This window comes from Musa acuminata, chromosome BXJ2-8 (assembly GCF_036884655.1).
Source record: "Musa acuminata AAA Group cultivar baxijiao chromosome BXJ2-8, Cavendish_Baxijiao_AAA, whole genome shotgun sequence".
Lineage (NCBI taxonomy): Eukaryota > Viridiplantae > Streptophyta > Magnoliopsida > Zingiberales > Musaceae > Musa > Musa acuminata.
This window is the reverse complement of record NC_088345.1, coordinates 9,660,259-9,686,158: the sequence shown is the minus strand read 5'-3', so window position 1 is coordinate 9,686,158 and position 25,900 is coordinate 9,660,259. Positions and strand designations below refer to the sequence as shown.

At 41.4% G+C, this 25,900-nt stretch overlaps 4 protein-coding genes and 1 long non-coding RNA gene across 15 annotated transcripts; 3 read left to right on the top strand and 2 right to left on the bottom strand.

Moving 5' to 3' along the window:
• Positions 1-852: 852 nt before the first annotated feature.
• On the top strand, positions 853-7,159 carry LOC103993158 (uncharacterized). Its single transcript, XM_009413119.3, has 5 exons — positions 853-1,096; positions 3,978-4,742; positions 5,723-5,914; positions 6,000-6,125; positions 6,882-7,159. Exons 1-5 carry the CDS (start codon positions 1,052-1,054, stop codon positions 6,993-6,995), a joined length of 1,242 nt encoding a protein of 413 aa, XP_009411394.3. The 5' UTR covers positions 853-1,051; the 3' UTR covers positions 6,996-7,159.
• On the bottom strand, positions 5,504-9,961 carry LOC103993157 (uncharacterized). Of its 3 annotated transcripts, XR_010489314.1 has the most exons (4): positions 9,377-9,961; positions 9,043-9,197; positions 5,973-6,239; positions 5,504-5,832 (listed from the first exon to the last, which is right to left on the bottom strand). It is a non-coding gene; the product is annotated as an uncharacterized LOC103993157 (long non-coding RNA). The 3 variants fall into 3 exon arrangements; XR_672317.3 differs by having other exon boundaries at positions 5,504-6,239; positions 9,362-9,961; XR_672316.3 differs by having other exon boundaries at positions 5,504-6,239.
• Positions 9,962-12,378: 2,417 nt separating this feature from the next.
• On the top strand, positions 12,379-16,468 carry LOC135619112 (uncharacterized). 3 transcript variants are annotated; one of them, XM_065120785.1, is made up of 4 exons: positions 12,379-13,107; positions 13,638-13,730; positions 13,893-15,591; positions 16,224-16,468. In XM_065120785.1, exons 3-4 carry the CDS (start codon positions 13,906-13,908, stop codon positions 16,383-16,385), a joined length of 1,848 nt encoding a protein of 615 aa, XP_064976857.1. In that variant the 5' UTR covers positions 12,379-13,107; positions 13,638-13,730; positions 13,893-13,905; the 3' UTR covers positions 16,386-16,468. The 3 variants fall into 3 exon arrangements, with proteins under 3 accessions (XP_064976857.1, XP_064976855.1, XP_064976856.1); XM_065120783.1 differs by having other exon boundaries at positions 12,380-13,107; positions 13,628-13,730; XM_065120784.1 differs by lacking the exon at positions 13,638-13,730 and having other exon boundaries at positions 12,380-13,107.
• A 418-nt stretch (positions 16,469-16,886) lies between these two features.
• On the bottom strand, positions 16,887-19,676 carry LOC135619113 (peroxygenase-like). 2 transcript variants are annotated; one of them, XM_065120787.1, is made up of 6 exons: positions 18,504-19,676; positions 17,998-18,147; positions 17,781-17,866; positions 17,595-17,689; positions 17,398-17,523; positions 16,887-17,283 (listed from the first exon to the last, which is right to left on the bottom strand). In XM_065120787.1, exons 1-6 carry the CDS (start codon positions 18,604-18,606, stop codon positions 17,253-17,255), a joined length of 591 nt encoding a protein of 196 aa, XP_064976859.1. In that variant the 5' UTR covers positions 18,607-19,676; the 3' UTR covers positions 16,887-17,252. The 2 variants fall into 2 exon arrangements, with proteins under 2 accessions (XP_064976859.1, XP_064976858.1); XM_065120786.1 differs by having other exon boundaries at positions 16,887-17,278; positions 18,504-19,675.
• Positions 19,677-20,129: 453 nt separating this feature from the next.
• On the top strand, positions 20,130-25,644 carry LOC135585909 (protein PHOSPHATE STARVATION RESPONSE 2-like). 6 transcript variants are annotated; one of them, XM_065120781.1, is made up of 10 exons: positions 20,130-20,348; positions 20,455-20,676; positions 21,236-21,281; positions 21,358-21,906; positions 22,320-22,509; positions 22,588-22,664; positions 22,749-22,788; positions 23,043-23,100; positions 23,328-23,397; positions 24,735-25,644. In XM_065120781.1, the coding sequence occupies exons 4-10, from the start codon at positions 21,814-21,816 to the stop codon at positions 25,098-25,100; spliced, it is 894 nt and encodes a 297-aa protein (XP_064976853.1). In that variant the 5' UTR covers positions 20,130-20,348; positions 20,455-20,676; positions 21,236-21,281; positions 21,358-21,813; the 3' UTR covers positions 25,101-25,644. The 6 variants fall into 6 exon arrangements, with proteins under 6 accessions (XP_064976853.1, XP_064976851.1, XP_064976852.1 ...); XM_065120779.1 differs by lacking the exon at positions 20,455-20,676; XM_065120780.1 differs by having other exon boundaries at positions 20,455-21,281.
• The last annotated feature ends 256 nt before the right edge of the window (positions 25,645-25,900 follow it).

Below are 25,900 nucleotides of genomic sequence, written 5' to 3'. Positions count from 1 at the left end.
GGTCTCCACCCCCGCTCCCAATCACAGGGCAGCAGTGATGGGCTTGCATTTTATTACGTCACCCGCAGGAGGGCAAAATCGTCATTTGGCACACGAGTGAACTCGTAATACGCGGGGGTTAGAGCACTGTAGCCCATAAGATCACGACCCTTTGTGGATCCCACGTGGTCTCCACCGCCGCTTCCAATCACAAGGCAGTAGCGACGGGCTTCCATTTTATTACGACACCCGCAGGAGGGCAAAAGCGTCATTCGGTACACAGGTGAACTCGTAAGACGCGGGGGTTACTGCACTATAACCCATAAGAGCTCGACCCTCTGTGGATCCCAGGTGGTCTCCACCGCCGCTTCCAATCACAAGGCAGTAGTGACGGGCTTTTATTTTATTAGGGCACCTGTTATAGGGTAGAATCGTCATTTGTCACACGAGTGAACTCCTTATACACGGGTGTAGCCAAAATAGGAAAGGCACGCCCGGCGCAGAGTTAGCCAACTCATCGTCGACACGTGCACTTGTAGTGCCACGTGGCTAACAGACCATGTCTCCGTTATCCCGCGGCAGGCGGGTTCTCCCTGGCCCCCCGTTAGCCTCGCGGCGCCACCGCTGACGGCGTGTGCCCGTACAATAAACGGGGCCGTTACTTGTCCTCTCTCCGTGCTTCCCTCCCTCGGCCTCCTCCTTATTTGATCTCTTCCCCTCGCTCTATATTTAGCAACGGGAATAACCCCCACCCACTAAATTCACACTCCCCTCGATCCATCGTCTTCCTTTTCCTACCCCTTCCCCTCTTATATATACGGACGAAGGTCCATGGTTTGGCTTAGGATTTCCCTTTTCTTCTATCCATCTTCTTTTCCCTTCTTTTTGCACTTCAATCCTTTCGAGAGACCAACATGGTTTGATCTCAGGCTAGGAGTAGGGTTCAAAGACAAGAAGAGAATAAAGCTTCTTTTATCTCTCTATATATATATATTCTTCGTTGTCCTTATATATAATACAATAATAATCATAATAATAATTGCGAGAGTTGGTGGAGGAGGAGGAGGCCGGCATGCAGCAGGACGTGATCAATACAACGTCAGAGCAGCTCTCCGTTGTAAGTAACTTGTGCCTTTTGGTTTCTTGACCTGTTTCCTTCTACATGTTCGCTTGATAGTTCTTGAGAAGGTTTGACATTCTTGTCAAAGTTAAGCCCGTACAAAGGATGATGGATTGCTGTTTTTAGATTCACCAGGGAATTACCAGAAGCTCGATCTTCATGAAAGCATCCTTGGGAGATTTTAGTTAGAATTCATCGGCATTTACCTGTTCTTTTCCCCGGTTTAGGTCTCAAATCCGCAAGTGTAATCTCATATCATAACGGAGACGCTCTCTGCGTGTGGCTGTCCAAAGGTAGCTGCAGCTGTTTCCTACTCCTTACGCAGCTAATTCACATTTCCAAGATGCAGGAGACTTCCATGCTTTCACAGCCTGATTGTTCTATCCAAAGCCAATCATTGCCCTTCATTTATCCATGACAAAAATCTGCTTTCCTTGTTTCTGAGTTGTTCCCCATATGCATGACCCCCCTAATTTTTTTGGCTTATATGTCTTTCATGCGCATTCCATCGAGTGTGTCAAATCCCAAACTATAAGCCCATTTTGCTGAAACTGCACTCATCACTCCACCTAATTAAATGCCAGTGACTATGTTCAGGATCTCAAGGGTAAATCAGCTGGTCACCAGCAGACTGATGCTGAAAATAGAACGAGAATCCATGACACAGCTACCGATTTGATCGTCAGCGAAGCTGCAGACAACCTTTGAACGGATCAAAGAATTAAAACAATTAATTATGATCCCAGTTGTCAGACAATTCATCAGAAATTTGGGACAACAGTTCACCTTTCATCTTAGAGGTGCTCCTTCTGCTGCTTTCCCTTCACATGGCGCGCAGTAGAAGGTGCATGAGGTACGGTAAAGGAACCGTCTCCGTATTATCTTAGACGAGACCAAGAGCACTTTCATGTCGAGGAATATTTGATATTTGACTTTACTTATGTCTCGATTAGCTTCGATGCCCTAAAACTAAAGATGGTTCTCGATTCCTATACGTGTCAGCTTTGTAGAATGCATATGTTGCACTCTTTGGAGTTATGCAATGCAAACAAGTGATGTTGAGGAACCGATGCACCGTTGGCTGGTGGGCTAGCACGGCCTAGTCCACGAGTCGATATCGGGAGTTTATGATCGGTGGGGGTGAGGCGCCGATGTACGGCACGTCGGGATGCTAACACCGTCTGAGTGAAGGCGGCTCTCGGTCGAGATACTGGCATCGTCTTCGGGGAGGGCGTCTCTCGGTCGGGGCGATCGCACTTCCGGGGACGGCCATGCTCCTGCACAGAAGGCCCTCGTCGGGGGTTTCCGACTTTGGCCCCTCGATGATTAAGTTAGAGATTAGTTTCCTTTTTTCTTTTTTTCCTCCCCTAGTCAAATATCGGTCATGGGCTTTTATATTACTATGCGAGGATCGGTTGTACGTGGGTTTGGCGTGGCGACCGATCCCCGAGTGGCGAGGTGGTACCTTTGTGCGATCATCGTCCCGGAATGCGTAGAACGGCGCCAGGCAACGTCATCCCGAGCTTTTCGTGACTGAAAGTACCATGGGGTTCCTCGGCATGACTTATGTCTTGGTACGTGAAAGCCCCCCCTCGTCCTCGTGCTGATACGGTAGCGACGCGGGTATTGACGTAGCTGGAGTCTAAAATATATCTTATCAAAATAATTTTTTACGTTGAAATCTTGACTAGATTACTATAAAACCTCATATTTATCCACCAAAAAGAAAAAGAAATAGAAGAGAAAAAATGGTGAAAGAAAGATCTCTCAAAAATTAATGTTTGTTTTCGTTGTGTCGCTTGGATCTTTAGACTAGTGGTCAACAGCGTTCCATCTCCTCAATCAGCCTCTCGTCTCCCTCCACCTCTAAAGTTATCTATGGAAAACCAGCAGGTGGCTTAACGAGAGTTATCCTTCTGGATGGATCGGTGGAGTCACTGTTATATTTGCCACGTCCATATGGTCTTTCCATGGCCAACCCTACGACTCTCACTATGGCCATTTGCACTCCACCAGCACATGTCAACCCCTGCTACTTTTGAAGTCAACAGCATGGCGGCTTCTGGTGCCTGCCTCGTCAACACGGTTCCCTGTCCGCTCATGGCAAAGAGAGTTGCCTTCTTCCTCTCTCACCCCTTTCAACGACAACGCCATATACATAATCGATGTGTATCCTTCGGTTGAGCTGCTTGGGTGACGTATTAGCAAACCTATCCCTTCAACTAGTAATTAGAAACATTCTCTTACTAATGCTTATATTATACGCAGCATGATATGTAATTTCGAAAGGTACTGTTTGATATGGACGATACATACCGATCGGACGCAACCATCCACTACCGAACAGATCATGCTATAGTGCTATCATAATACACTGTAGCAATGTTATAGTGCTACAGTAAGAAAAAATCGGTCGGTAGATCCTGGTGTACCGTTCGGTACATTCTGATATATCGCTCGGTACGTCGGTACTATATCATACCGAGTCAATCTCGAAATATTAATACGATACGATATTGTATACCTTGATACGCACTACTTTATTGTTGTTGTTAACATCTTAATTCTAAATTCAAGTTTGTTCATTCTTATGTAATTTCTAGTGGTAAATGTTAGACTAAAATTATTTTAACATGATTATTCTACTATATATTGGAAATTCTTTTCTTTGTTGATGGAAAAGACTCTTAAATGTCTATTTTCATGTGATTTATTAGAATGTTTCTTTAAGCAATAATTCATCGTCAACGGAGAAGCTTTGAAGTGTCCCTTTCTTTGCATGTTCTTTTTGTTGAGAGGCAAAAAAAAAATCTTACTGTTGTAATAGTTTCCGCACTTCTTGTAGCTCCTCCTTTTAAAATGGCCTGTTTGGAAGCAGGAGGAGGGCATCTCCAGCCCCATCGCCGCCCAAATACTCGACTTCTGCGACGGCGACGTCGGTGGGGATCTCTTCCCACCGCCCGACATCGCCCTCCTCCGGTTCACCGACGACGCGAACGCCGAGGCGTCCGCCACCACGCCTCTCCCTTGCTACACCGACGACACCTCCTTCTCACCCTTCCCCTCCCCCATCGACTCCGCCACCCTCTCTGCCCTCCTCGACGCCCCCAGTGCGCAGCTGCCCGACACCGAGGCTGACGTCCTCCCCGCCGACTCCTCGCCGCTGAGCCCTCCCCTGGCCATGTTCCCCGCACCGCCGTCTTACGCAGGGGAACACCACCTGGACCCCTTCGACGACCAGATATCGATGGGCGACGCGGCCACGAGCGGGTACCGACCGTACTCGCCTGATCCCGCGGCGGTCCGGGGCCCACCAAGCTGCCACCAGCAGCGTCCGACGGCAAGCGAGGAGGAATACTACGCCGCTGCGGCGGTGACGGCGATGCAGCAGACACCCGGGTTCGCGGGGATGGAGCCGTGCGTCCTCCTCGAAGGGGGCGGCGTCGGGGCGTTGTACTACCGGGGTGGAATGGCGGGCGAAGAGGGGCGGGACGGGTTCTTTTATGCGGGCGGGATGATGGCGGCGGCGCCCGGCGCGGGCTTCGTGGGACCACCTGACGTGGCGGATTACCATAGGATGGATGGTGTTTTGGGATTGTACGCTCAGGATACCCAGCGAGCGTATAGCTCCGCCGATTTGCAGGTACCCACGTCAAACTCGATACGATATCCTTTCCTTTTTTTGACTCTCATCTCTTTGGTTATTTTTCAGCTATATTACTTTTTAATGCCATTATCTCTTGCATTGCACGCATATCAACCATGCGTATGTACAATTAGAAGGACGATTCCATTCCAAAGAGAGAGAGAGAGAGAGAGAGAGAGAGAGAGAGAGAGAGAAATCCATGACTAAATTCTATCAATATCATATTTTTATTATTCATACAAAAAATAATAGAAGGTGCACATATCTCAAGCCTCCCATACAAAAAAATATTCTTCACTCAAAGATGTTGAGTGAAGAACACCCTTAGTCTGCACTTGCAAATTTGTGGTTCTCGATAGAGGACCAAGATTGATGTATTCCATATGTTTAGGTCACATTTCTGGCTCCTGTTAAAACTTTAAAGGACCCTATTCAAGATCATTTTGATATGGATGCTATAGTTACATTATTAGGTCGACACATGACTGTGACATTAATACATGAACAACATTATTCTGGGATGTGTCATAGTCTTCGATAAAGTTCTTTTTCTTTTGGGGGCATCTATAGGACTGAGATAATGTAATCTAAAAGCCCAGAACAGGAGGATTCTCCCAGTTATCATATGCAAACCAATGATTGAAAGTGAGAGCTCAAGACCATTGACTACAGAATTTTTCTGCAGCTCTTTTGACAAAACAGTCATTAGATGCTTGAACTGTTGATCCATTATCCCACACAATCCATAAATTATAACAGATAAAATCGGGAATCAAAACCCGCATTTTTCATCTGACCACATCACTAAAGAACAGAAGAATAGATCCAGCTTATCCAGTATCTGATGACAATTGGTCTGAACCTGGTGCTGTAGTCATGACTTTTTTTTTTTTTTCCCCCTAAAGACAGTAAATATGGATAACATACCTTGGCTTCTTTATATAAAGTTAGTATACAGTTTCATTTGCCTTATAAAGGTAATTCGAGGAGGCAGCCAACGTCTGATGGCCGGAGGCAGTGGCAAACCGATGCTGCTGCCAGCATCCGACATCCCGGTCATGGATGATACCACCTTCAAAGTAGGCCGCTTGTCCGTCGAGGAGAGGAAGGAGAAGATCCACAGATACATGAAGAAGAGAAATGAAAGAAACTTCAGCAAAAAGATCAAGGTAAAATGCATGGTTAAAAAATTAATTGAAATACAGATTAAATGATTTAACAGCTAACCACCAAAACTGATCACAATGCTTGCAGTATGCTTGTAGGAAAACTCTAGCAGACAGCCGACCAAGAGTCCGTGGACGGTTTGCTAGGAATGATGAATTTGGGGAGATAACAAAACCCAGTTCCAGCAACCATGAATTCGATGATGACGAAGAAGTAAGCACACACTTTTTCCATTTTTTATTGCTGCTCCACGTATCTATTCCTAGAAAGCTCCTCACAGTTTAGAAATCTGCATTTTCCTCATGCGCCCTTCAGAAATATTGAGATCTATCAAGAAAGATAAAAATCTGACTCAAAAGAGTAGCATAAAAGATATTGATGACCTAAGTTTTACTTGATGTGAGAACAGAATTTATCGGTCATAACGTAGACTGATCTAAGGTTAGCTTGCATGTAGAAATGAAAAAATGCTATGAGATTCATGATTAGATTTCAGAAAATCAACCAGAAATTATTGTCGGTTAGCTTTACATTAAAAATGATAAATGAATAATGCTTTCATAATATGGTGCTTTACTTCTAGTAGTTTTTCCTTCACATTTACTATTAGCTCACTCACTTTAGTGTCTTTAATACTGATACTTGGAACATGAAAAATTCTGAACATCAAATAGCACCATCCAGTGCATATAAAAAGGAAAACAAATTGCGAAAATAACTACCACCATAATCATTGTCTGGAAGAGCTTAGAAGCTTAAAAGAACATCAAGTTGCAAACAAAAGAAGATTCAATTTTTAGACCCGATCAGAATTAGAAAGATCGGCTACTTTGTAAAATAGCTCCAATCTAAATTCACAGCCTGATAAATCAGAGATAACAAGCTTCCGCAGAATGATCCATAGTAGTTCCTTCTTCGTGCTGAGTGGGCATCCTTATTAATTCTAACAACATACTGCTTATTCTGTAGGTGGTTGTGAAGGAAGAAGAGGACATACTTGACTCCTTGGACATCCTTGCACATATTAGTGGCGTTAACTCCTTCAAATACAACTTCACTCTTGAGTCATGGATACGACCATGAGTCCTAGACATGATAAGTTTGACTCTTATTTGCTGTTTTCTTTTATAGCCATTCAACAGCTGATGTAGCCATTATATCCATGCAATAAAATGAATGGCATGGAAACTGATGTTACTGCCACAAAATTTCTTCCCATTTTATAATTGTTTCAACACCAAGATACATAGATAGGCATCATGATGAAAAATCATCGTGGAACTTATGTCTGCAAACTTTCAGAAATCATTCATTACTATTAAGTCATGGTGAAACAAAACAATAAATCAGTTGATAAGCCTCTCATGAACTCAAATCAAACCATATATCCTGTTAACTTGTTAACAGGTTCCCTGATGATATTAGGGATGCTGACACCAGATTGAACTTTTGTAACCACACTATCATTAATATCTTATGCCAGGTAACAAGAAGCATGAGCATTTAGTACCCATTTTAATCTTACAGAAATAACCTTTAGAGATAATAAATGATGTCTGATTTTATCCTTGCTTTCCATAGAAAAAAGTTTCCCATGTACATGAGTTATATCTGTTCAAGAATAGAAGTTCTAGAACAATATTTTTCAACATCAAAGTCCAGTTTGATCGTGATGCAGGCAGAGCAAGTTATAGGAAGCTATCGAAAGAATATCCAACCACAGCATACTCAAAATTAACTTTAGTGACTTATGCCCCTTAAAAGAAACTGCAGTGACTGATGAAGTATTTTGGACCCTTAACAACTAAGGTAGTAGAGCAGATTATCCAACAAGTCCTCTGCAGGCAAACAAATAGTCAAAAGTTTGAAAAAGGAAAAAACACATTCTAACATGTTAAAGAAGTTATTGCCGATGTTTGCTAAGAATAATTACGATGTGCAACTTGTAACAATAAATTTTTGGTACAACATGCACAAGTCAGTAGATGGTGAGAATACTCTGTCTAATCAAGTGCATATTTAAGAGGTTTTCTGGCCTCTATAATAGATTCAGTTCTGACATACTTTATTTCAGGAATGCCTCCAGTTCTTTAAATACCTCCTCTTTTTCTTGTGTTCTGTTTATTTTCCAGTATAAATTATGTTTTGGTTTTATGACAGTTGTGTGACTGTAATCCTTCAACTTTCAATAAAAACATGCATAAGCCTGCAAGGAGACATTGACCTGTCAACACAACAAAAGCTTTTGCATCTGAAGGTACCAGACAGATAAGAACTTGGTCAACTGTAACAAGAATGAACAGACCAAATTCAGGGGAATTTTAAATGTCTGAAGGGGACACAAAGGAAGGTCTGTTCCAGTGCAACTGAATTTCTCATGAAGTAGGCAGGGAACTATTTAGCCTGGCTATAAAAGACAATCAAACGAACTACCAAAAGCAGACTAAAAAGGAATAGGAAAGACATAATTGGAAGATACAATTAAAGGACATAGTTAACTATAACCAAAGGACTTATCTGAAAACAGTATAATCTGATTAGCTAGAAAAGTCGAATAGATCATTTCAATTATCTTGTTGAAATTGACATAATTGGGTAGGAAAGGCATTACTGCAAAATCAAAGGTAAAAAACACTCCTGCTGCTGTCCAAGTGAGATGAAGGCACATTAGCCTTGTCTCTTAGATGTGTCACTTGGCAATTTACCCCAAAAGGACATTCAACAGATCAAGTCCTAGAAGAAGAAAAAGGCTGGTTGTATCCAGGGTATAGGTGTTCTGGGTAGTTTATCCTGTTTCTCAATTCATACAAGTATTAGGCGACACTACTTGTCAGGAAACCATGATGATTCTCTTGTTTTACTTGCAGATCTTGATTTCAGAAAGTTAGTTTGATCAATGATCACGATTTTCGGTTTAAATTTAAGCACAAATTGCAAAGTTGGAAGTTCCACCACTTTCCTCATCTAGAGAGCATTTTACTCAATTACTTGTGATGACTAGCTAATCCTTTGGTTGAATATTTTGAAGAAAGTCTTAATTCAAAGTTGAAAGGTCTCCTTATTGGACCTAACTGAAATAAGGAAATAACTATTTGTAATCAAATATTATACTCAAGAAACATTCACTTACATGGTAAATAGATATCCATCAATTAAGCAATCTCCCCTGCAAATGACCCCAGTGACATTGTCAATGAAAACTCACGGAAAAAGAGTTCAGTACATGATACATTTATTTTTGCAGCACATTTTCCAATCATCAGTGATGGAAACAAGAGAACGAGCCTGAGAAAAAACATAAGCATGGATTATACTTTTTCATTTTACAACAACGAATATATTTTTAGTTCAAAACTATAGAAAACTTGACCATTATACGTTAACTAAACTAAATTAACTGGATTACCTCATTTACAGGACAAGTAAAGGCAATTCAGACAAACACGAACCTGAAGCCATCTCACCTATCAGAACTCCCTCCGGCAAAGGAAATTGTTCCGCACGGAAAACTCTGGCACGTCCATGAAACCCATCAAGATCCAATCTTTATGCAGCTCAAACGAATCCCATGACTCGACATGCCTCTCACAAATCAACACTCAAGCTGGTACTTCGTGCCCTGCTCGATCAAAAGCCAGCGTTTAATGCCTCTCCCGAATGTCGCTGCCTCAACCGGAAATCCCTGTGCATCTATGCAATCTCTGAGCACCATATTTAACTCCAAACCCATGAATCCGTCAGGAACTTTCACAGTGTTCGTCATGATCTTGTATCCACCTTTCAGAAACCCTATCACCAGGGAACCATCAGCGACGGGCGGGGATTTCGCGTACTCGAGCAGATTGACGACGCCAAGGCAAGCCACGGCCTAACGAGGGATTTGGTGCCCTCGATTTCGCCGTTAGCGAGCTTGATCACGATGAAGAGGGGCTTGTGGGATTGTGATCGGACTAGGAAAAGGGAGCCGAAGGGTTTAAAATTTAGATCGAGGGAAGGAGAGGGGTTAGGGAAGAGAGGCTTCCGTTCTTAGCAGTCCATGGAGAATTGGCGTTCGCTTCGAGGGAGACAATTGTACACATAAATATACACAGATATCCTCTAAAGTCAATAATTTATGTATTTATCTCTTTATATATATATATATACATATATATATATATACATATACATATATACATATACATATATATATATACATATATATATATATACATACATACATACATATATATATATATATACATACATATATATATATATATACATACATATATATATATATATATACATACATATATATATATATATATACATATATATATATATATATATATATATATATACATACATATATATATATATACATACATATATATATATATATATATATATATATATATATATATTCTGATACAAACAATATGGGCGATTTTTTTTGGAAAAAAAATCTATTCTTGGGTTTTTTTTTTGCAAGATGCTTAGCTTTATAAATTTTTTATTTAGTACTCTTTTTATTGATACCCTAAATATCTGTTATCACCTCCTCCTCATATCGTCGACCATTATCTTTTTTCATTATTACTACCTATGATTTGTTATACTCTCACGTCATATATATTTTCACTCCTTGTTTTATCCTCTTCACTTTCACGTTACCCTTGTCACTTAACTCAACTCGTTATCGGAAGGAAAGATATCAACAAAAAAAACTCATATGAAGAAAAAGAAAGGATATAACTCATTTTTCTATAGAATAATATCAAATCCAATGACATGTAGAGAGCAATATAAAGAACAAGAGGATTGAAGGCAACAACCAAAAAGAGTGTGAGTCGATGACACAACGATTGAGCAAGAGCAGGTGATAAGAAGTATTTAGGTCATAAAAACAATTAATTAAAAAAATTAAAAACCAAAGTATCTTTCAAAAAAAAAAATCTAACAGAGGTTTTTCAAAAAAATCATCATAGCAATATTACCTACTAATAATTTTAATATTTACCCACTAAAATTATCTATAATATATTATTATAAAATTTAAAAAACTTAAAATAATCCAAACAAGATTGCATGTACTAATAATTTTAATATTTACCCACTAAATTTACCAATAATATAAGTTATACAATTTAAAAACACTTGTACATGTTCTCAAAGTCAACTCCTGTTAGGTACAAAGGTCATTGTTTGTGATCTGAGTCGGAGCACAGGAGGAAGGCATCATGCCCGTTGGTGGGACATCGAGTGAAACCCACACGACCAGTCATGTGGAGCTCATCGTCTTCCTCCCATGCGTCGTACTACTCCCCACTTCAACACTGACGCTTTTCTTCTTCTTCTTTTCTTAACGCTTTCATGAGCATCAGTCGAGAAAAACTACCTCTTCGTGACGTCCAAGCAACGTCGCGAACCTTCACTCGTGCTTGCCCCTCTGTCGCACAAGGTGTTCGACGCAAGTGTTCAAACTTCGCAAGGTTGATCTCACTCTGAAGCAGGTTAGGAATCAAAGACTATGGTGGCAAGTGAAAGGAACACTTGCTTCCCATGTCAAACACGAGCCATGTGGGCTTAGGGAAGGCAGCGAGTCATGTCACAGCATCCCTACGGGAAATCGCGTTCAACAGCTCATTGCTTATTCAACTTCGTCCTACGGTAACGACGACGAAGTGCACATCGCTGTCAGAGTCCACCAACAGCACCAGTTGAACAAGTGCATCTGTGCGCAGTGAAACCATCCATCTGTTGGCCACTTACTGCCTCCCACCATCGCCGTGACGGACAGGCAAAAGACGTTTGAGATGGTGGTGGGCTTATTCACTATCATTATCTTTCTACATGGGGATTACTTCGTCTTAGTGTATGTCGTCTTGCTTTAGATTTGGTTCATCGACGTTGTATCATCGTATCGGGTGGAGATGTTCATGAACCGATCACCAGACGGAGCTTTGAATGCTCGCGGCGCATGAAAGTTTGACCAAGTAGGAAAGAAATAATAGAGTGATCAATAACAAGAAAAGGCGACGCCATGCGGGAATAGAGCGGTGGGTCGCGTTAGGGGAACAGAAAACGACACGCCGTTCGCGTATGTTTGGATGTTACCGTGTTCTTCGCACTCTCCATTGACATCGATAACTCTAAACTATTCTCTTATTTTGACAATTAGAAGGCGATGAGCCTGGGACCACTCCATTGTTCTTCACACGCTTCTCTCTCTCTCTCTCTCTCTCTCTCTGTGCAGTGGTGAAGTACAAGAAAGAAAGAAAAGGACAGACAACTCGAGATCGTGTGTCTACCGTTCTTTTCGACGGATAAGGAAATTACAGAAAAAACTAGTTTTTGAGCAATTTAAAGAGGAAAAGATTGAATTTTGGATCACAGGTCGTCGGAGACCCGTCCGTGATTTGAACAGGGAAAAAAAAGGGTTTTTTACCTTAAACTTACATCGATTGACAGACCAAGATGTCACTTCCAATCGAAGGGAAAAACACGCAAAGATACAGGTTTTTATATTTGTTTCAGCGAAAAAGATGCTTTTTTTTTTGGATTCGAAAAAGTCTCACTCGAGCGGTTCGATCACATGGGGTGACGAGCAGACGGGGACGACGCCTCTGATTCGTTTTTCTTTTATTTCTTGGTTGCTTCCTTCTTTCGTGTTATCTTTCTTCTCCTACGCTGCTGCTGCTATTAATAATGACGGGAGTAACGGTGGTTCGGGGGGTTGCAGGTTCTTTCGGGGAAGAGCAATAGCTGCGAACGCGTTACGCATAAAAAGAAAGTAAAAGAGCTGCCTTTTTTTCTCCTCTCTGCGGCTCTTCTGGTCTTTGTTTGCCAAACCATTTCTTTGTCTCTGCTCGATACACCTCTTTTTCCAGTCTTTTTTTCTTTAGTTTGGTTCCACAACACCTCTCTTTTGTAATCTTCTCCGAGGTGAAGAAAACCACCTTTTTCTCTTCTCGTCTCCTCTTCTGCTTCTTTTCTTCCTCTTTTCTCCGAGTACTCTTACAAAGAAGAATAACTTCTCTTTGGTTCTCCGGGCCTTGTTCTCTTCTTACCATGTCCGGTGAGATTTGGCACTCGAAGAAGGAGAAAGATGGTTGATTTTTCAGGAACTTCCAGTATAACTCATCAATCTTCGCATGAGAAGCAGGCAGTCGGTCCAAGTTATTCGGAGAATGAAATGCCATTAATCTCCAAGGTGAGTCTCCTGATGCCCTGTTCTTATCATTTTCTTGATATATCTGCTTGCCATAAGCCCGCTGTAAGATTGAACTGTTCAAACATTCATTCCCTTGAACATTCATGGACTTCAACAACAGCCGTGTCTTCTCTATCTGGATTTTTAGTTCAGAACAGTGCGAGCCAAAAGCATAAAACTCTGTTGCTTTAATGTGTTCTTATTGCCATATTGAATTCAGTTCATGTGGCCAAGACATTCACGAAGCTTATGGTGTAGGATTCAATCAACTCAAGAAGATTTAATACTATTCAGTAACACTTCCATTGGATTCTCATTTTCTATTTCCTAAATTAATTTATTTCTCAAATTAGATTTTTGCCTTAATTGGTTATTTTATTTCTTTGCTTGTGTTATTTAATAGCAAATATTAATTAGCAACTGAAATCTATTGGCAGATTTATGTGGACAAGCTAGAAATAAAAACCAAATAAAATAATTATTTATTTAATTTTTTAAAAAAAATTCCTCTCCAATTTAGTGGTGGGCAGACACCTCTCACCTCTCCTCCATTAACGATGGACAAAGAGGGTCTACAAGCGAGAGAGGATCCAGAGGAAGGAAGACTGTCATCTTGGAGAGAGGTAGGTACTTAAATGGGATAGCCACATATCATAAGCTGAAGAATTACCAAATCCATGTTTTCTATTCAATCCTTCAAATTTGTTGAGCATATGCTTCATTTTTATTTTTACTAGCAGAGGAAGCCAAGTTATTCTTAGTGGCTAATGATTGTATGCATGTAGCTTGAAGGAGAAGATGGAAGATGTATTCCCAGTTGGCCAAGAATCATTAGAGGGTAAACACAAGAAGAATAATGCTGGGGTTGAGAACGACAACCACTACACGCTGTCGGAATGCAAATTGGACTGTGAGCATGTCACCAGCAAGCTACCGTTGATTTTGGATATCAAGCAACCCAAAAGATGTCGAAGATGCTGCCAGTTGCATAAATCTTGTTCTTGCACCAATCAATTCGTCCTGTCGAATTCTTTCGATTTCTCCAGTGGAACTCAGGAGGCGGACTTCGGTTTGGAGACTCTCCGTATTTTTTGCCGGAAGAGTTCCTCGTTGACTCTCCCGGGCCTCAAGTCAAACTCTAAACAGCAAAGGAAATCACGAAGCACACACAGCGTGACTGATCTCGTGGCTGAATGTTCTCCTGTAGCTCGATCAGGAAATATAGTTGTGAGTCCTTGGAACAGACGGGTATTTGATTCGATAGAAGCAACTTTGAGATCGAGAGGCCTCATGAAAAGCCCAGTAATTCTTGGAACAACTTCACCAGATGATGACATGAAACGGGTTAGGACAAAATCAATCAGCTTAAGCGATGCGAAATCCCCCGAGTCGATATCCTTTCATTCTGGGCTTCAGAATTCAACATCGGGCAGTCCCAGAATAGTGGCCACACCTTGCAGAAGGCAAAGTTCCGAGTTAAGCATCTCCCAGGAGATGACTTCTTCTTGCTCAGATACATCGTACCGGACCGATTCATCTGCAGGCTTCAATTCTGCACTGCTTCACTGTGTTTGGGAGGATGGAAATCCTTACTTTGTGTTCTCTGTGGGCGAGGATCAAGCTGATGTATACATGGCCAGTCCTCATAAGACCAAGTCTTCAGCTGACAGGGCCCTGGATTACATCTATCTGTTCCATGCATGCAAGAACAACAGAAAGAAATCAGAGTTCCATCTTCATAATGGCTCAATATTTGTTGCTAAGATGAAGGTGCGAAGTTCTCTAGTTCTCAATTCCAGCAGAACTAAATTTGTAGAGTCTGAGTTTGTTCTGTCTGCTGCTAAAGAGGACTCATTCAATGAAATGCAAAGACCCTCTCCTTGTTTCACCAAAAGCAAGGGGATGACCGGAAGGTTGTCTGAGATATTTAGGCGAAGTCATCGGTACAAATCCAACTCCATCAAAAGAGTCGGTGGTGGATCAAGCTGTCAGGTTGAGGACCTGCCACAAACGTATGCGAGCGAGTTAGGAATCATCGATGAAACAGGCTGCCCAAAGCTCCCATCTGATGATATTCCACACAACCTCGAGTTGGCAGCAATAGTCGTGCAAGATTTTGGGTACCAAAGCAAACATTTAGCAAGCTTTGATGGTTGGGGCCTCAAGTTTCTTGAGAAAGCTGGAACTGATTCTTCTCAAGGTCCTCCATCTTCTTCTGCTAGATACAAGGAAAACTACACGGAACACATGAACTCAGACAGGAATGTGAGCGTTCTACTCCCAGCCGGATTTCATGGTGGTCCAATGGCCAGAGCTGGTGGCCCTTCCAGTCTCACCGAGAGATGGAGGTCCAATGGACATTGCGACTGTGGTGGATGGGATGTTGGGTGTCCTCTGACAATACTTAGCAACAACAACTCCATCTATTCTTCAGGACTAGCAGAAACAGAAGATGATTGTAAGCCTCTCCGCCTTTTCATAGAGGTGAGTTAGTAGTATGCATTCCAGAACTGCCTGCCTTATATTTGTTCACGTAGTTGTATTGGTAGAGAACTTGTCAGAACTATAGTACTTCAATAGCATCCTAGACCATCTCATGCATGTCTCCCCAAGCCTTTTTTTTTCATGCTTTTGGACCTGATTGTGTCAAGGTGACTTGCATCTCTATCTTCTAATTTCAAAACCATCCTTCCCTTGTGTCATCATGTCATCATTTTCCTGCTCAATTCTCCCCTAGTTGTGATCTGATCATGATACTTGTCTGATGCTTCTTTCAAGTCCAGGGAATTTGTAATTGTCTGGAGAAATGCACTCTTGATCTGACTGTTTGTGTTTTAGTTGACTTGGCCTCTAATGCATTGCATGTATTAAGCCATGATTTGCTTGCCTCATATCTGAATTCTGCTTTCCCCTCAACCTTGCCCAGTAATTTTGATGTTTCTGAAGTAGAGCATAAGGCAAAGGTAAATTGTTAGTGACGGGAGATAAAATGCACTTTGTAGAGCTGCAGTCAGAAAACAACAAAAAGAAAAAGGAAAAAGAAACTGAGAGATGCTTTGCTATCTACCACAGTACACTGCAAAGATACTAATATGGCATAAATTGCTGTTTCCCAGGGTGCAAAGCAAGATGGACTCACTTTCAGTTTCAGAATGTTCAGTGTGAGCAGAGACGTCTACATCGTTTACTTCCAGCCAACTCTTTCAGCTCTGCAGTCGTTCTCCATAGGAGTAGCAATGATCCATTCAGAGTCCTCAGATCTGTGTCCACAATGGTGACAAGCATCATACTACGTTAACCCTCTTTTTCTTTTGTGACGTTTCCATATCCAAGTGATAATACAGATGTGTAGCATTCTTTATCCCCTTGCATTTTTCTAGACTGATGCTCTTTAGGTTCTCGTTAGTTCAATCACAATGTAGCTTGGAGCAGTATCTTTTGGATGACTTTTCGAGTCTCTTTGATCTCCTATCACTCAGTGGGCTACCAACTTTCATCGAGAAGATTGGTGACATTCGATGACCAGAAACATTCCTTTTTGACTAACACATAAGATCCAAATGCCCAGTTCTTGCAATCGGCCTATCAAAACTTGGTCATCATCATCTTTACTCCCACTATTCGTAGCAGATGAATCGCACATCAAACAGATAGAACCACAAGATGATAGCACTTCAACTAGTCATGCTTGTCTTTCTTGTTGCATCATATACTTTGGACCGTGCCTCTGCACCGACTTCATAGCTTCCTACATCTTTCTCGTGTAAAGGTTAGGAACATGGATGCAATATTAACATGGCTTCCAGATTCCGAGCGTCACAGATTACACTAATAAACACAATCCAGAGGACTCGGAATATTAACATCGAGAAAAGTCTCGAACGTTCTCAGAGGATGAACAGAGACTCCCAACATTGTAGCATTTAAAATTACAAACACTAGCTCACAACCAGCGTCCAGAAGTTGTCGGGACATTATTACTAAGAAATTATTAACACACTGCTGCTACAGAAGATGAGCCTAATATGTCTTCTCGTATGCCTCTCGCTGGCTGGCGCAGTACTCGAACAAGCTTCCATCGAAGCATCGCCTGATGGCTTCTCTCGGCAGGAAACCCTCCTCGTCTCTGGCAAGCAGGTAGAGGATTAACCATTCCAACTTCGCTGTGATCCTGCACTAAAACACATGATACAACATGAGACATGATGATGTGAGTCCTCCAGCTGGAGGTTCCTATCTAAATCACAAGAGAACAGAGTCTTTTTGGAAGATGATTAGAAGATGCCTCACCCCCCAAAGATGTCATAGGTAACTCGTTGGCCTTCTGTCATTCGCCACAATTCAGCAAAAGTAAGCCGGTTGGGATCTGTCCGGGCATATTTACTGAATATATTCTCAAAATTCACGGGGACAAATCTGAAACCAACGACGTACATTAGCAGTACATAAATATACATATACCGACTTTGTAAAAGAAATTGGAATACCTTCCTTCGGCATCAAAAGTTCCCGAATCACTGCCATGCTTGCATCTATGGATGTTGTGGATGTATATCGGAAAGAAGGGAGACGGAATCCAACCCTGCCAACGGTTAACTTTTATTGTGCATGCAAACCAAATGACATTAAATAGTAGACTAATATTATCCGATGAATCTGTCTCATTAGCTTACCGGAAGAGATGGGTAGCTCAGGGCTCCATTGATTAGAATTGCCATGATCAATGACAGTATAGGGTTGAAACCGATCGCTCGAGACCCTGTTTTCTTGATGTCAGTCGAGTGAAAGAAAAAGAACAGTCTACCAATTTCTTTCTATTAATCCGGCAGATCCAATCTACCACTGACCTGCCATGAAAGACTAGCTAGCATGCTCTTATACGTATCATACCTGCGTAGGTTTCCCAAGGGTACACGATCCCGTTATCATCCAAGTCGAAGAAGGCAACGTGCTGCTGAAGAACACTCAGATGATGATGCTTGTGCTCTTTTGTACCTTCAGGATGATACACGTCCGGAGCAGCTAATCCTCTCGACAGATCTGTAGTTCAAGTTTCACCCAGGCTTCATTGAGAAGTACTCAAGAACACGTTTTCGAGAACATACACTTACAGTAGAACACGAACACAATGTAGATACTAGATGTAACGTTAGAACTCCATGAACACAAGTTTGATGCTCTCATAGAAGTATACTTGCATGGCTTGGACAAACACTCATGTCAGTGCACCCTTCCTTTACCTTTTGCGAGCAATTAGCGGACTTAGCTTGGAAGGACATCATGATTCAACCGAAGCTTCCATTGCCCTCGGCATTAGGGGGCCACTTTAAACCATCGAAACTACTGCAGAAATGATGAGCTCACTCAGACGACAGACATAAAAGAGAAGCACTCACAAGGCTTAGGAAGGTGTTCCTCCAGGTCAGTCCGTATCCTCCTCTCCAGCGTCACCGGCGCCTGCGTCGCCATCGTCAACATCGCGTCCTTCGACTCCGTCATCCTCGCTCACCCCCTCCACCCCGCTCTCACGCTCACACAAAACAGGGCACAATCCCCACAATGCAATGACTCCCGTTAACCGGGAAGTACGGGCTCCTGATATAGAGAGCAAAAGAGAAAGGGTTGAAGAGAGATCAGGCATATGAGCGGACACGAGGAGCGCCCGACGCCCTCAACGTGGGCGTGTGCATGGCAGCCGTTCCCGAAGGACGCGAAGCGGTGGCGCGCCATTCCTGACAACTGCACGAACCCCGTGCGCCACCTGTCCCCGCCGCCCCTGGCACGGCAAATCGATCGGTCACATATGACGTATCTGATCATGGTGCTGATTGCCATGTGTCGGTTAGGAAGGACTCGTGGCTGTGTGAGAAACCCGTCTGCTGTCTCTCTGCTTCTCATTTTTCCAAGCGACTCTCCGACAGCACGTACCATGTTACAAACTCCCAGCTCCGGCGGCCGCCGCTTCCACCCTCCGCCCCTGGCTAGCTGCGTCCCGTGGTTACTGGCGAGGGACAATGTCATCGGCTTCAGCACGCATTACGGAAGGATGCTCGGCCGTCACTTGTCTTGCCTCCGGTCGATATCGAGGAACGTCGAAGTGTTGGCGCGTCTGGCACGAGGTGCTGGGGAGCCCAGTCTACTTTGTTGGGTGGAGTCGAAGGAGGCCAAGCGAATCCTCATCGGGCGACGTCCGCCGCCGGAGCTCCCCTGTCCATTCCCCAACCATGCAGAAATAAAACTTCACCTTCCCAAAGACTGGGAGTCGACAGTTTCCTGTCTCGTTAATATGCTCCGGAGATTGATGATAATCACAGAAAATACATTCGTGCCTCGCTTGATCGCTTTCTGCAACCAGTAATTTCTGCAAACACTTGTTATGGATTTCAACTGCGGTCTGGAACGTATGTTTGCTCATGACGAGAGATAGTGAGAGGATCCTTGTTGGATGTCCGGGGGAAACCCGTGACGGACACAAGAATCTCGTGCGACGAGAGCGCAGGCAGAGGCGGTGGGTGGCGCTGCCGGAAATGCACGGGCCCCTTGGATGACCGAGGGCGAGAAAGCCATCCCAATCAACGTGGCCTTCCCAACGAAGCCAACCTAACCAATCGGCGGAGACGAGAATCGCGTGCGACGCGATCGAAAAGGAAGGGACTGTTATCACAAAAACTCATGAGTTAATTATCCTATTAATTTATTAAAAATAAAAAAAATCATTAAACTGATACCATAATTTACGCTGCTGACTCAAATAAAATAAAATAAAATATTATAACTATTAGTATATGCAAAATACAACAAATAAAATAAAGGAAAGAAAAACAAATAGTCGACTTCACCATTATGTCAGCCTCTCGAGTGATGGTTGGATAAATGAATTCTGGGCCCGTGGGGTCCGCCCGGTGTGACTAAGCTCCCTCTCTGGTTCAGAAATGCGGGTACACATCACAGGGTATAGAAGTATTATTCTATTAACTAAATCGTTTGAATCAGAATTTGTTTCTTCTTTTATAACCTCGCAGCTGCTGCGCCACCCCATCTCTCTCGCCACCGGAATTCTTTGTCGCTCCCCCTTCTCCGGTGAAATCCTTCGCCTTTACGTTTACGGTGATAACGATCCCCCTCCCTTGGTCAGTTGAGGAGTTTAGATTTCGTCAGGACCCATCAGATTTGGCAACTGATGCTCTTTTTGTTTAGTCCCATTTGGTTGATTCGTTCGTGACTGGAAAACTCATTTCAAGGTAGTTTTTTATGGAAACTCTAGAAAACATAGCTTTAGAGATTTTTCTCCTTATCCTTTACGTGCACAAGATTGGAATTTAAGAGTAATTGTTTGGTTTTGTTTAGGTGGCATGTAAAGTTCCCTTTTTGATTTCGAGTTTTCCCATTTGGCCCTCTAATCGGTAGCGCCAAAAACCTTCTTATACGTTTTAGTGAAGTAAAAGCCTCATCTTGATTTCTTTTAAGAATGGAAAGGAATATTGATATGTATTGGAATTAGATTTCTTGTTATTGACGCTTTCACTTCATCAGGATTGAGGAGACTCACTTCGCTTTGCGTGCAGCGAGGTAGTATTCGATATGTAAATTCGTTGATTCCTGTTCGTTAATGAAATATAGTGATACTTATATACTCCTTTTGAAGCATGTTGGCTGTGGTGAAACCATCTTCCATTGGACGAATCTTCGTTTATTGCTAGTAATGTTTTTTGGGTGCAGTGTTGGTTGGTTTATGATTTTGGTATTATGAACTGGTGCAGCATCTTGAGCTATGCTGCACTTGTGCATGTGCACAGTTAAACAGACTTTTAGTATAGCTCCTCTGCAAAAGAAAATTTTTAGTATGTCATGTTTTGTGGGGATTTGCTTGCATTATCTATCCATTCTTTTACATTCATTGTGTTAGGATTGCTTCTACTATGTCTTGTCAACAGCAGTGCTATGCCTAATGTAATGCATGCTTTTGTTATAGTCATTCCTGTTGTTGGATAATTTTCCTATGCTTTTCTTGGAGTCAGAATTGTTAGTTGATTCTGAGATGAGAATCTTATAAACTTATCACCACACGTACTATATGTTTAGTAGCCTACACCATATACATTCGTCTAATTCTGTTACTTCTTGTTAGGGAAGTATTTCATGTTTCCATGAAGATTCCGAAATGAAGGATAAAGGTTTGCAAGCTGTCATTGAAGATATAAGAATTATTTCAGAATGCTGTTCTTATATAAGATAGCAATTTGTCTGCAGACAATTTGTGGATGGAAAGAAACGGTAGTTACGGACTATATCTTCATCATTACCTCTTCTACCAACCACCTCAGTAGAGAACTTCCCTGAGCCTCACAACCAGTCTCAGTTGAGGCTGTTAAAAAACAATCTGCTGTCTCCTCAACATAGATCATTTGTTTCTGATAGTGGGATCGTTGGATCTTTGCATTCATCCTCTTGCAGGCTTTCTTCAGAATATCATGGATCTTCTTTGTCACTTCAAATGAGGCATCCTCCAGTTGCTACACAATCACCAAAAGTTGGTCTCTATGCATTCATCTAAATTTTTATATACAGGAACATTTCAACCTATGATGACTAATTTTTTCGAGAGAGACTACCAAAATAAATTTGTCTCCAGATACACTTCATGATACTCTTGATTATCCAGACAATAATTTTTCTTTGAGCAATCAAATATTAGGAAATTCCACCATGGTCTCTAATGATCCTAGTAAGCAAAAGGAGTGGTGGACAGATATAATAGATGAAGATTGCAGGGAAACTGCTGTTGAATCTCAGCCAATGGTATGCGATTTTCTTTTTGTTGGAACCTTCATCAAATTGCAAAAAATTTCAATACTATATTTTCCTTTTTCTTGTGTTTATTAATCTCCATTCATATCAAAGCTGTACAAATTGGATAAATCTTGCTATTTGATAATGGATATTTCTTGGTCATTGTCTACAATTCTTTTGTTTAAAAAAGATGATAGCATTTTGAGCTGCAATATGAAGGATAGTCAAGTCCTAATTTATTGTGCCACTCGACATTTATTAGGCAACCCAAATATGTTAAGTAAATGATTGATGTGGACAACCAACTAGCCTTTGGTGGGTGTCGTAGGGATGATGAAAAATATGTTTATAAAGCCATGTTAAACATAATTATGTTTCATGTCCTTTCTGCTTCTGATTTGATATTTTTAGTTGTTGTATAGGTTGTACACCCAACATCATCCCAATCGTCATCTAGTTTATCAGTGCACCAGCCACCAATCCATCATTCTGTTCCATCCAATTCAGGAGAGGTTTGTGCTGTCACTAGTGCAGCCAAGCCACGCATGCGCTGGAATCCTGAGCTCCATGAATGCTTTGTAAATGCTGTCAATCAGCTTGGTGGTAGTGAAAGTGTGTCATTCTTTTCATTCTTCTTTTGTCCAAAGCATGTTAAATATTGATTGACTGGTAATTGCTTTTTAACTTCAGAAGCCACTCCGAAAGGTGTACTAAAGCTCATGAAAGTTGAAGGCTTGACAATATACCATGTGAAGAGCCACCTGCAGGTTTGTGGTTTTCGTTGTTATATACCTTCAGTTTGTGTGCCATTTCTTTCTTTACTTCTAAGATTTTTTCTCCTCCTATTTCAGAAATATAGAACAACTCGGTACAGGCCAGACTCATCAGAAGGTAAATCAGTATTGGATGTGGCATTCACAACATCAAAAACAAAATGTTATACTATTATACATGTTTCTTCTTTAATCATTTGATTTTTATCATTGATAAAGCAAATGAAAACTTGAGTGATCAGCATCTTCTTCATATACAACTACCTGCCAGCAGCATTGAACCTTTTTTAACTTTCGTTACCTTTGATGAGCTTTAGTAGCATCAGCTGTATGAATAACATAAGAATGCAATGGTTGTTTTGATACAAACAGGGCCATCCAACAAGAAGACTACTTTGAAAGAAGAATTGCCTTCTCTAGACCTCAAGACGTGAGCATTATCTCTCTCGACCTCAAGACATGAATACTATCTTAAGAGTTAAAGCAGTAATGTTAATTCATTCTCTTTTGACAATTGTGGAACACTATGGTGTCAAGACACTGAACAACTCAAAGTCAGAACTTGGAAGTTACAGCTTTTTGTCTTCTGAGTTATGTTTAATAGGATGTACTCTGTTTGATTTGAATTTTTGATGTTACCTTTCATTTTGATGGCAGAAGTTTTGATCTCACTGAAGCTCTCCGGCTCCAGGTGGTTGTCCAAAAACAGCTTCATGAGCAACTTGAGGTACATTTTCATGGTTGACTTTTATTGCACCTTTTTCTAAGCTTGAGATAAACAGGTATACTTGAATCTAAAAGATTTTTCACTGCAAATTTGAGTTGAGTCGTGGATTCATTTTCTAGAACTCATCTCCTGTAAATCAATGTAGTTTGTGAACATCTTTCTATTGGAATTTATGATTTGTTATGGAGTTGCATTGTCAATGCAATTTTATGAAACAGTTGTATGGATTGTAAACACGAGGTTCTTTTTATGAAACATAAGTAAGAGCTTTTCTGAGAAACTAAACATAATCTTGCTCTTTCCACATTGTGTTTTCTTTCCTATCTCTGGATTAGCTGTATCCAACTACATGCAATCCATAGTATCAGCAGGACTGTGCCTTAGGGTTGATCACTTTCTCTTTTCATAAGCTATTTGTAGTTAAGGGTGGCATTTTCTGCCACTTGCGACTTTTGCATTTCCTTCAGCCATCTATCATCCATGTCATCTTGAGAGCAGGATTCTTCTCATTACTGAAGATGCAAAATCTGCAGAAAACTTGTGAAAGTTGTAAACACCATGTGAATCCTCTTAAAGTTATTAAACTTTCACGAAGACTCTTGAACGTTCGTGAACATCCTGTTTACCATATCTGACTAATTCGTTTGTAATGGATACTGATAATCAGGCAAAAAACACTTGACCAACTGTAGATGGATACACATTTTATTTTGTATGATGAATGCAAACCAACTGTATATCGGGATGTTAATATAAATTATCCCATCTCCTCCATGTTAATAATGTGCTTAGCCTCTATATATAATAAGAAACAGAGATCTATCCTCGCCATGTTACTGTAGAAAACGTATAGGTAATTATGTTAAAACTCCCATCTATGTGATTTCATTTAAACTCTGGTAATGTGTGCCAAAGGACTGTCTTATCTTGGAGATATTTTCATCTTAAACAACTAACAGAGCCTTAAACCTCGACCCTTCATAGTTGGGTGTGAGGATACCATTTAGGTTTTTTTTTACACCATTTAGTTAGTTGTGCAACTAAAAGGTACAACTGTGTTTCCTAACATAACTTACATCCTTACATTCACAAAAGGCTCATTAGATCTTCATATGTATCCCAAGTTTTGGGGAATGCATCTACAGATCCCTGTGAAACACCACACTTCTCAGAACAAAATAAATTCTGGTGTGCACAGCAGTCACCTTTTCTGATGACAGTAAATCTCAACGATAGTATGTTTGGTTTGTTTTTCTCGGTTGTTAGACATGTGAGAACAGATTTTTTAGGTGAATTCTTACCAACAAAGATAATTTGCTATATGACTTTTACTGCAGATTCAGAGAAATCTGCAGCTGAGAATTGAAGAGCAAGGAAGATTTCTTCAGATGATTCTTGAGAAGCAATGCAAGTCCAACATTGACAAACTCCAGATTACTTCTACTGTGGAAGGACTAACCACAGCCTCTGATATAATGCATTCAATTGACAAGTTTGAACTCCGAGAGAATGATCGATACATAGCTGGAAGTAGCAACGGCAGTGCAGAAACAAAAGAGGGCTCATGGCAAGTCGGTATGAGGCATAAGATGCCTGAAGCTGAACCTTCAGCCGAGAAAGAAGCAGATGCTGTTGATGGCTCCCATTCTTCAGCCTGCAAGCCTGCAAAAGGCCAGGTTGGGGAGACAAAAACACCACCATGAGTTTGTGACTAATTATTGTAAGATCTTTCATATGGCTTTGTTGAGTATCATTAATCATCAGATGATCATTAACCATTGTACTGTCCTGAATTATGTTAGTATTGTGTTTAGGATCAGATAACCTAGGTCTAGGGAAGTGAGTATCATCAATCATCACTATTGTTCATACTCATTGTACTGTCCTGGATCATGCAAGTAAAGTATTCTGGAGCACAACTCCGAAGAAATCTTGGCAAGCAAAGTTGGAAAAAAAAATTCAAAAAATATGCATCCGAAGAGAATCGAACCTACGTTTAGATGGTGGCTAGGTACTAGATTGACTCTTGTATTTCTCTCTGAATTGAACCCTGTTTGTTGTTGTTGATTTTCTTGCCACGGGTTGCGCTCGTTGTCGGTAACCGGAGCGCCATTGTCCAACCTAGTGGTTATAAAGAGTCATAGCTATTGCCTTCTTGTTGGGCCTCGCTGGTTGCATTGTCACATATGATCGTCGTACACTCGTAACATTTTTGTCAATGGATTGTTCGTCGTTTTTGCTTGTTTTTATCTATATTTGTTAGCGTGTTTTGCCTTGTCTTTATAAAACGTGTTTTTGCTTGAAAAATATTAGGAACCGTTTGCAAGGCTGCAGAATGATCACTCACTATAATGAGCTAAATTGTTCCAAAATGGCTTAGCTTTCGCGTGCCATGACCTATTTTCTATAGGTTGCAATGCAGAAAAAAAATGTCACTCATCTTAGCACCATAGAATCTTTCAAGTGGCACTTGGCTAGATGATGCTTTAAGGTAGTGTTGAGC

Bases quoted from the DNA above. Each gene is read 5' to 3' on its own strand.
- LOC103993158 (XM_009413119.3), top strand. From the start codon at position 1,052: ATGCAGCAGGACGTGATCAATACAACGTCAGAGCAGCTCTCCGTT. The intron at 1,097-3,977 runs GTAAGTAACTTG...GTTTGGAAGCAG, and splicing joins CGTCAGAGCAGCTCTCCGTT to GAGGAGGGCATCTCCAGCCC. The intron at 5,915-5,999 runs GTAAAATGCATG...CAATGCTTGCAG, and splicing joins ACTTCAGCAAAAAGATCAAG to TATGCTTGTAGGAAAACTCT.
- LOC135585909 (XM_065120779.1), top strand. From the start codon at position 21,814: ATGGTCTCTAATGATCCTAGTAAGCAAAAGGAGTGGTGGACAGATATA. The intron at 22,510-22,587 runs GTGTGTCATTCT...TTTTAACTTCAG, and splicing joins TCAGCTTGGTGGTAGTGAAA to AAGCCACTCCGAAAGGTGTA. The intron at 23,101-23,327 runs GTGAGCATTATC...TTTTGATGGCAG, and splicing joins CCTTCTCTAGACCTCAAGAC to AAGTTTTGATCTCACTGAAG.
- LOC135619113 (XM_065120786.1), bottom strand. From the start codon at position 18,606: ATGACGGAGTCGAAGGACGCGATGTTGACGATGGCGACGCAGGCGCCG. The intron at 18,148-18,503 runs GTGAGTGCTTCT...CTTGAACTACAG, and splicing joins GGAACACCTTCCTAAGCCTT to ATCTGTCGAGAGGATTAGCT. The intron at 17,867-17,997 runs GTATGATACGTA...TCAAGAAAACAG, and splicing joins CCCTTGGGAAACCTACGCAG to GGTCTCGAGCGATCGGTTTC.
- LOC135619112 (XM_065120785.1), top strand. From the start codon at position 13,906: ATGGAAGATGTATTCCCAGTTGGCCAAGAATCATTAGAGGGTAAACAC. The intron at 15,592-16,223 runs GTGAGTTAGTAG...GCTGTTTCCCAG, and splicing joins CTCTCCGCCTTTTCATAGAG to GGTGCAAAGCAAGATGGACT.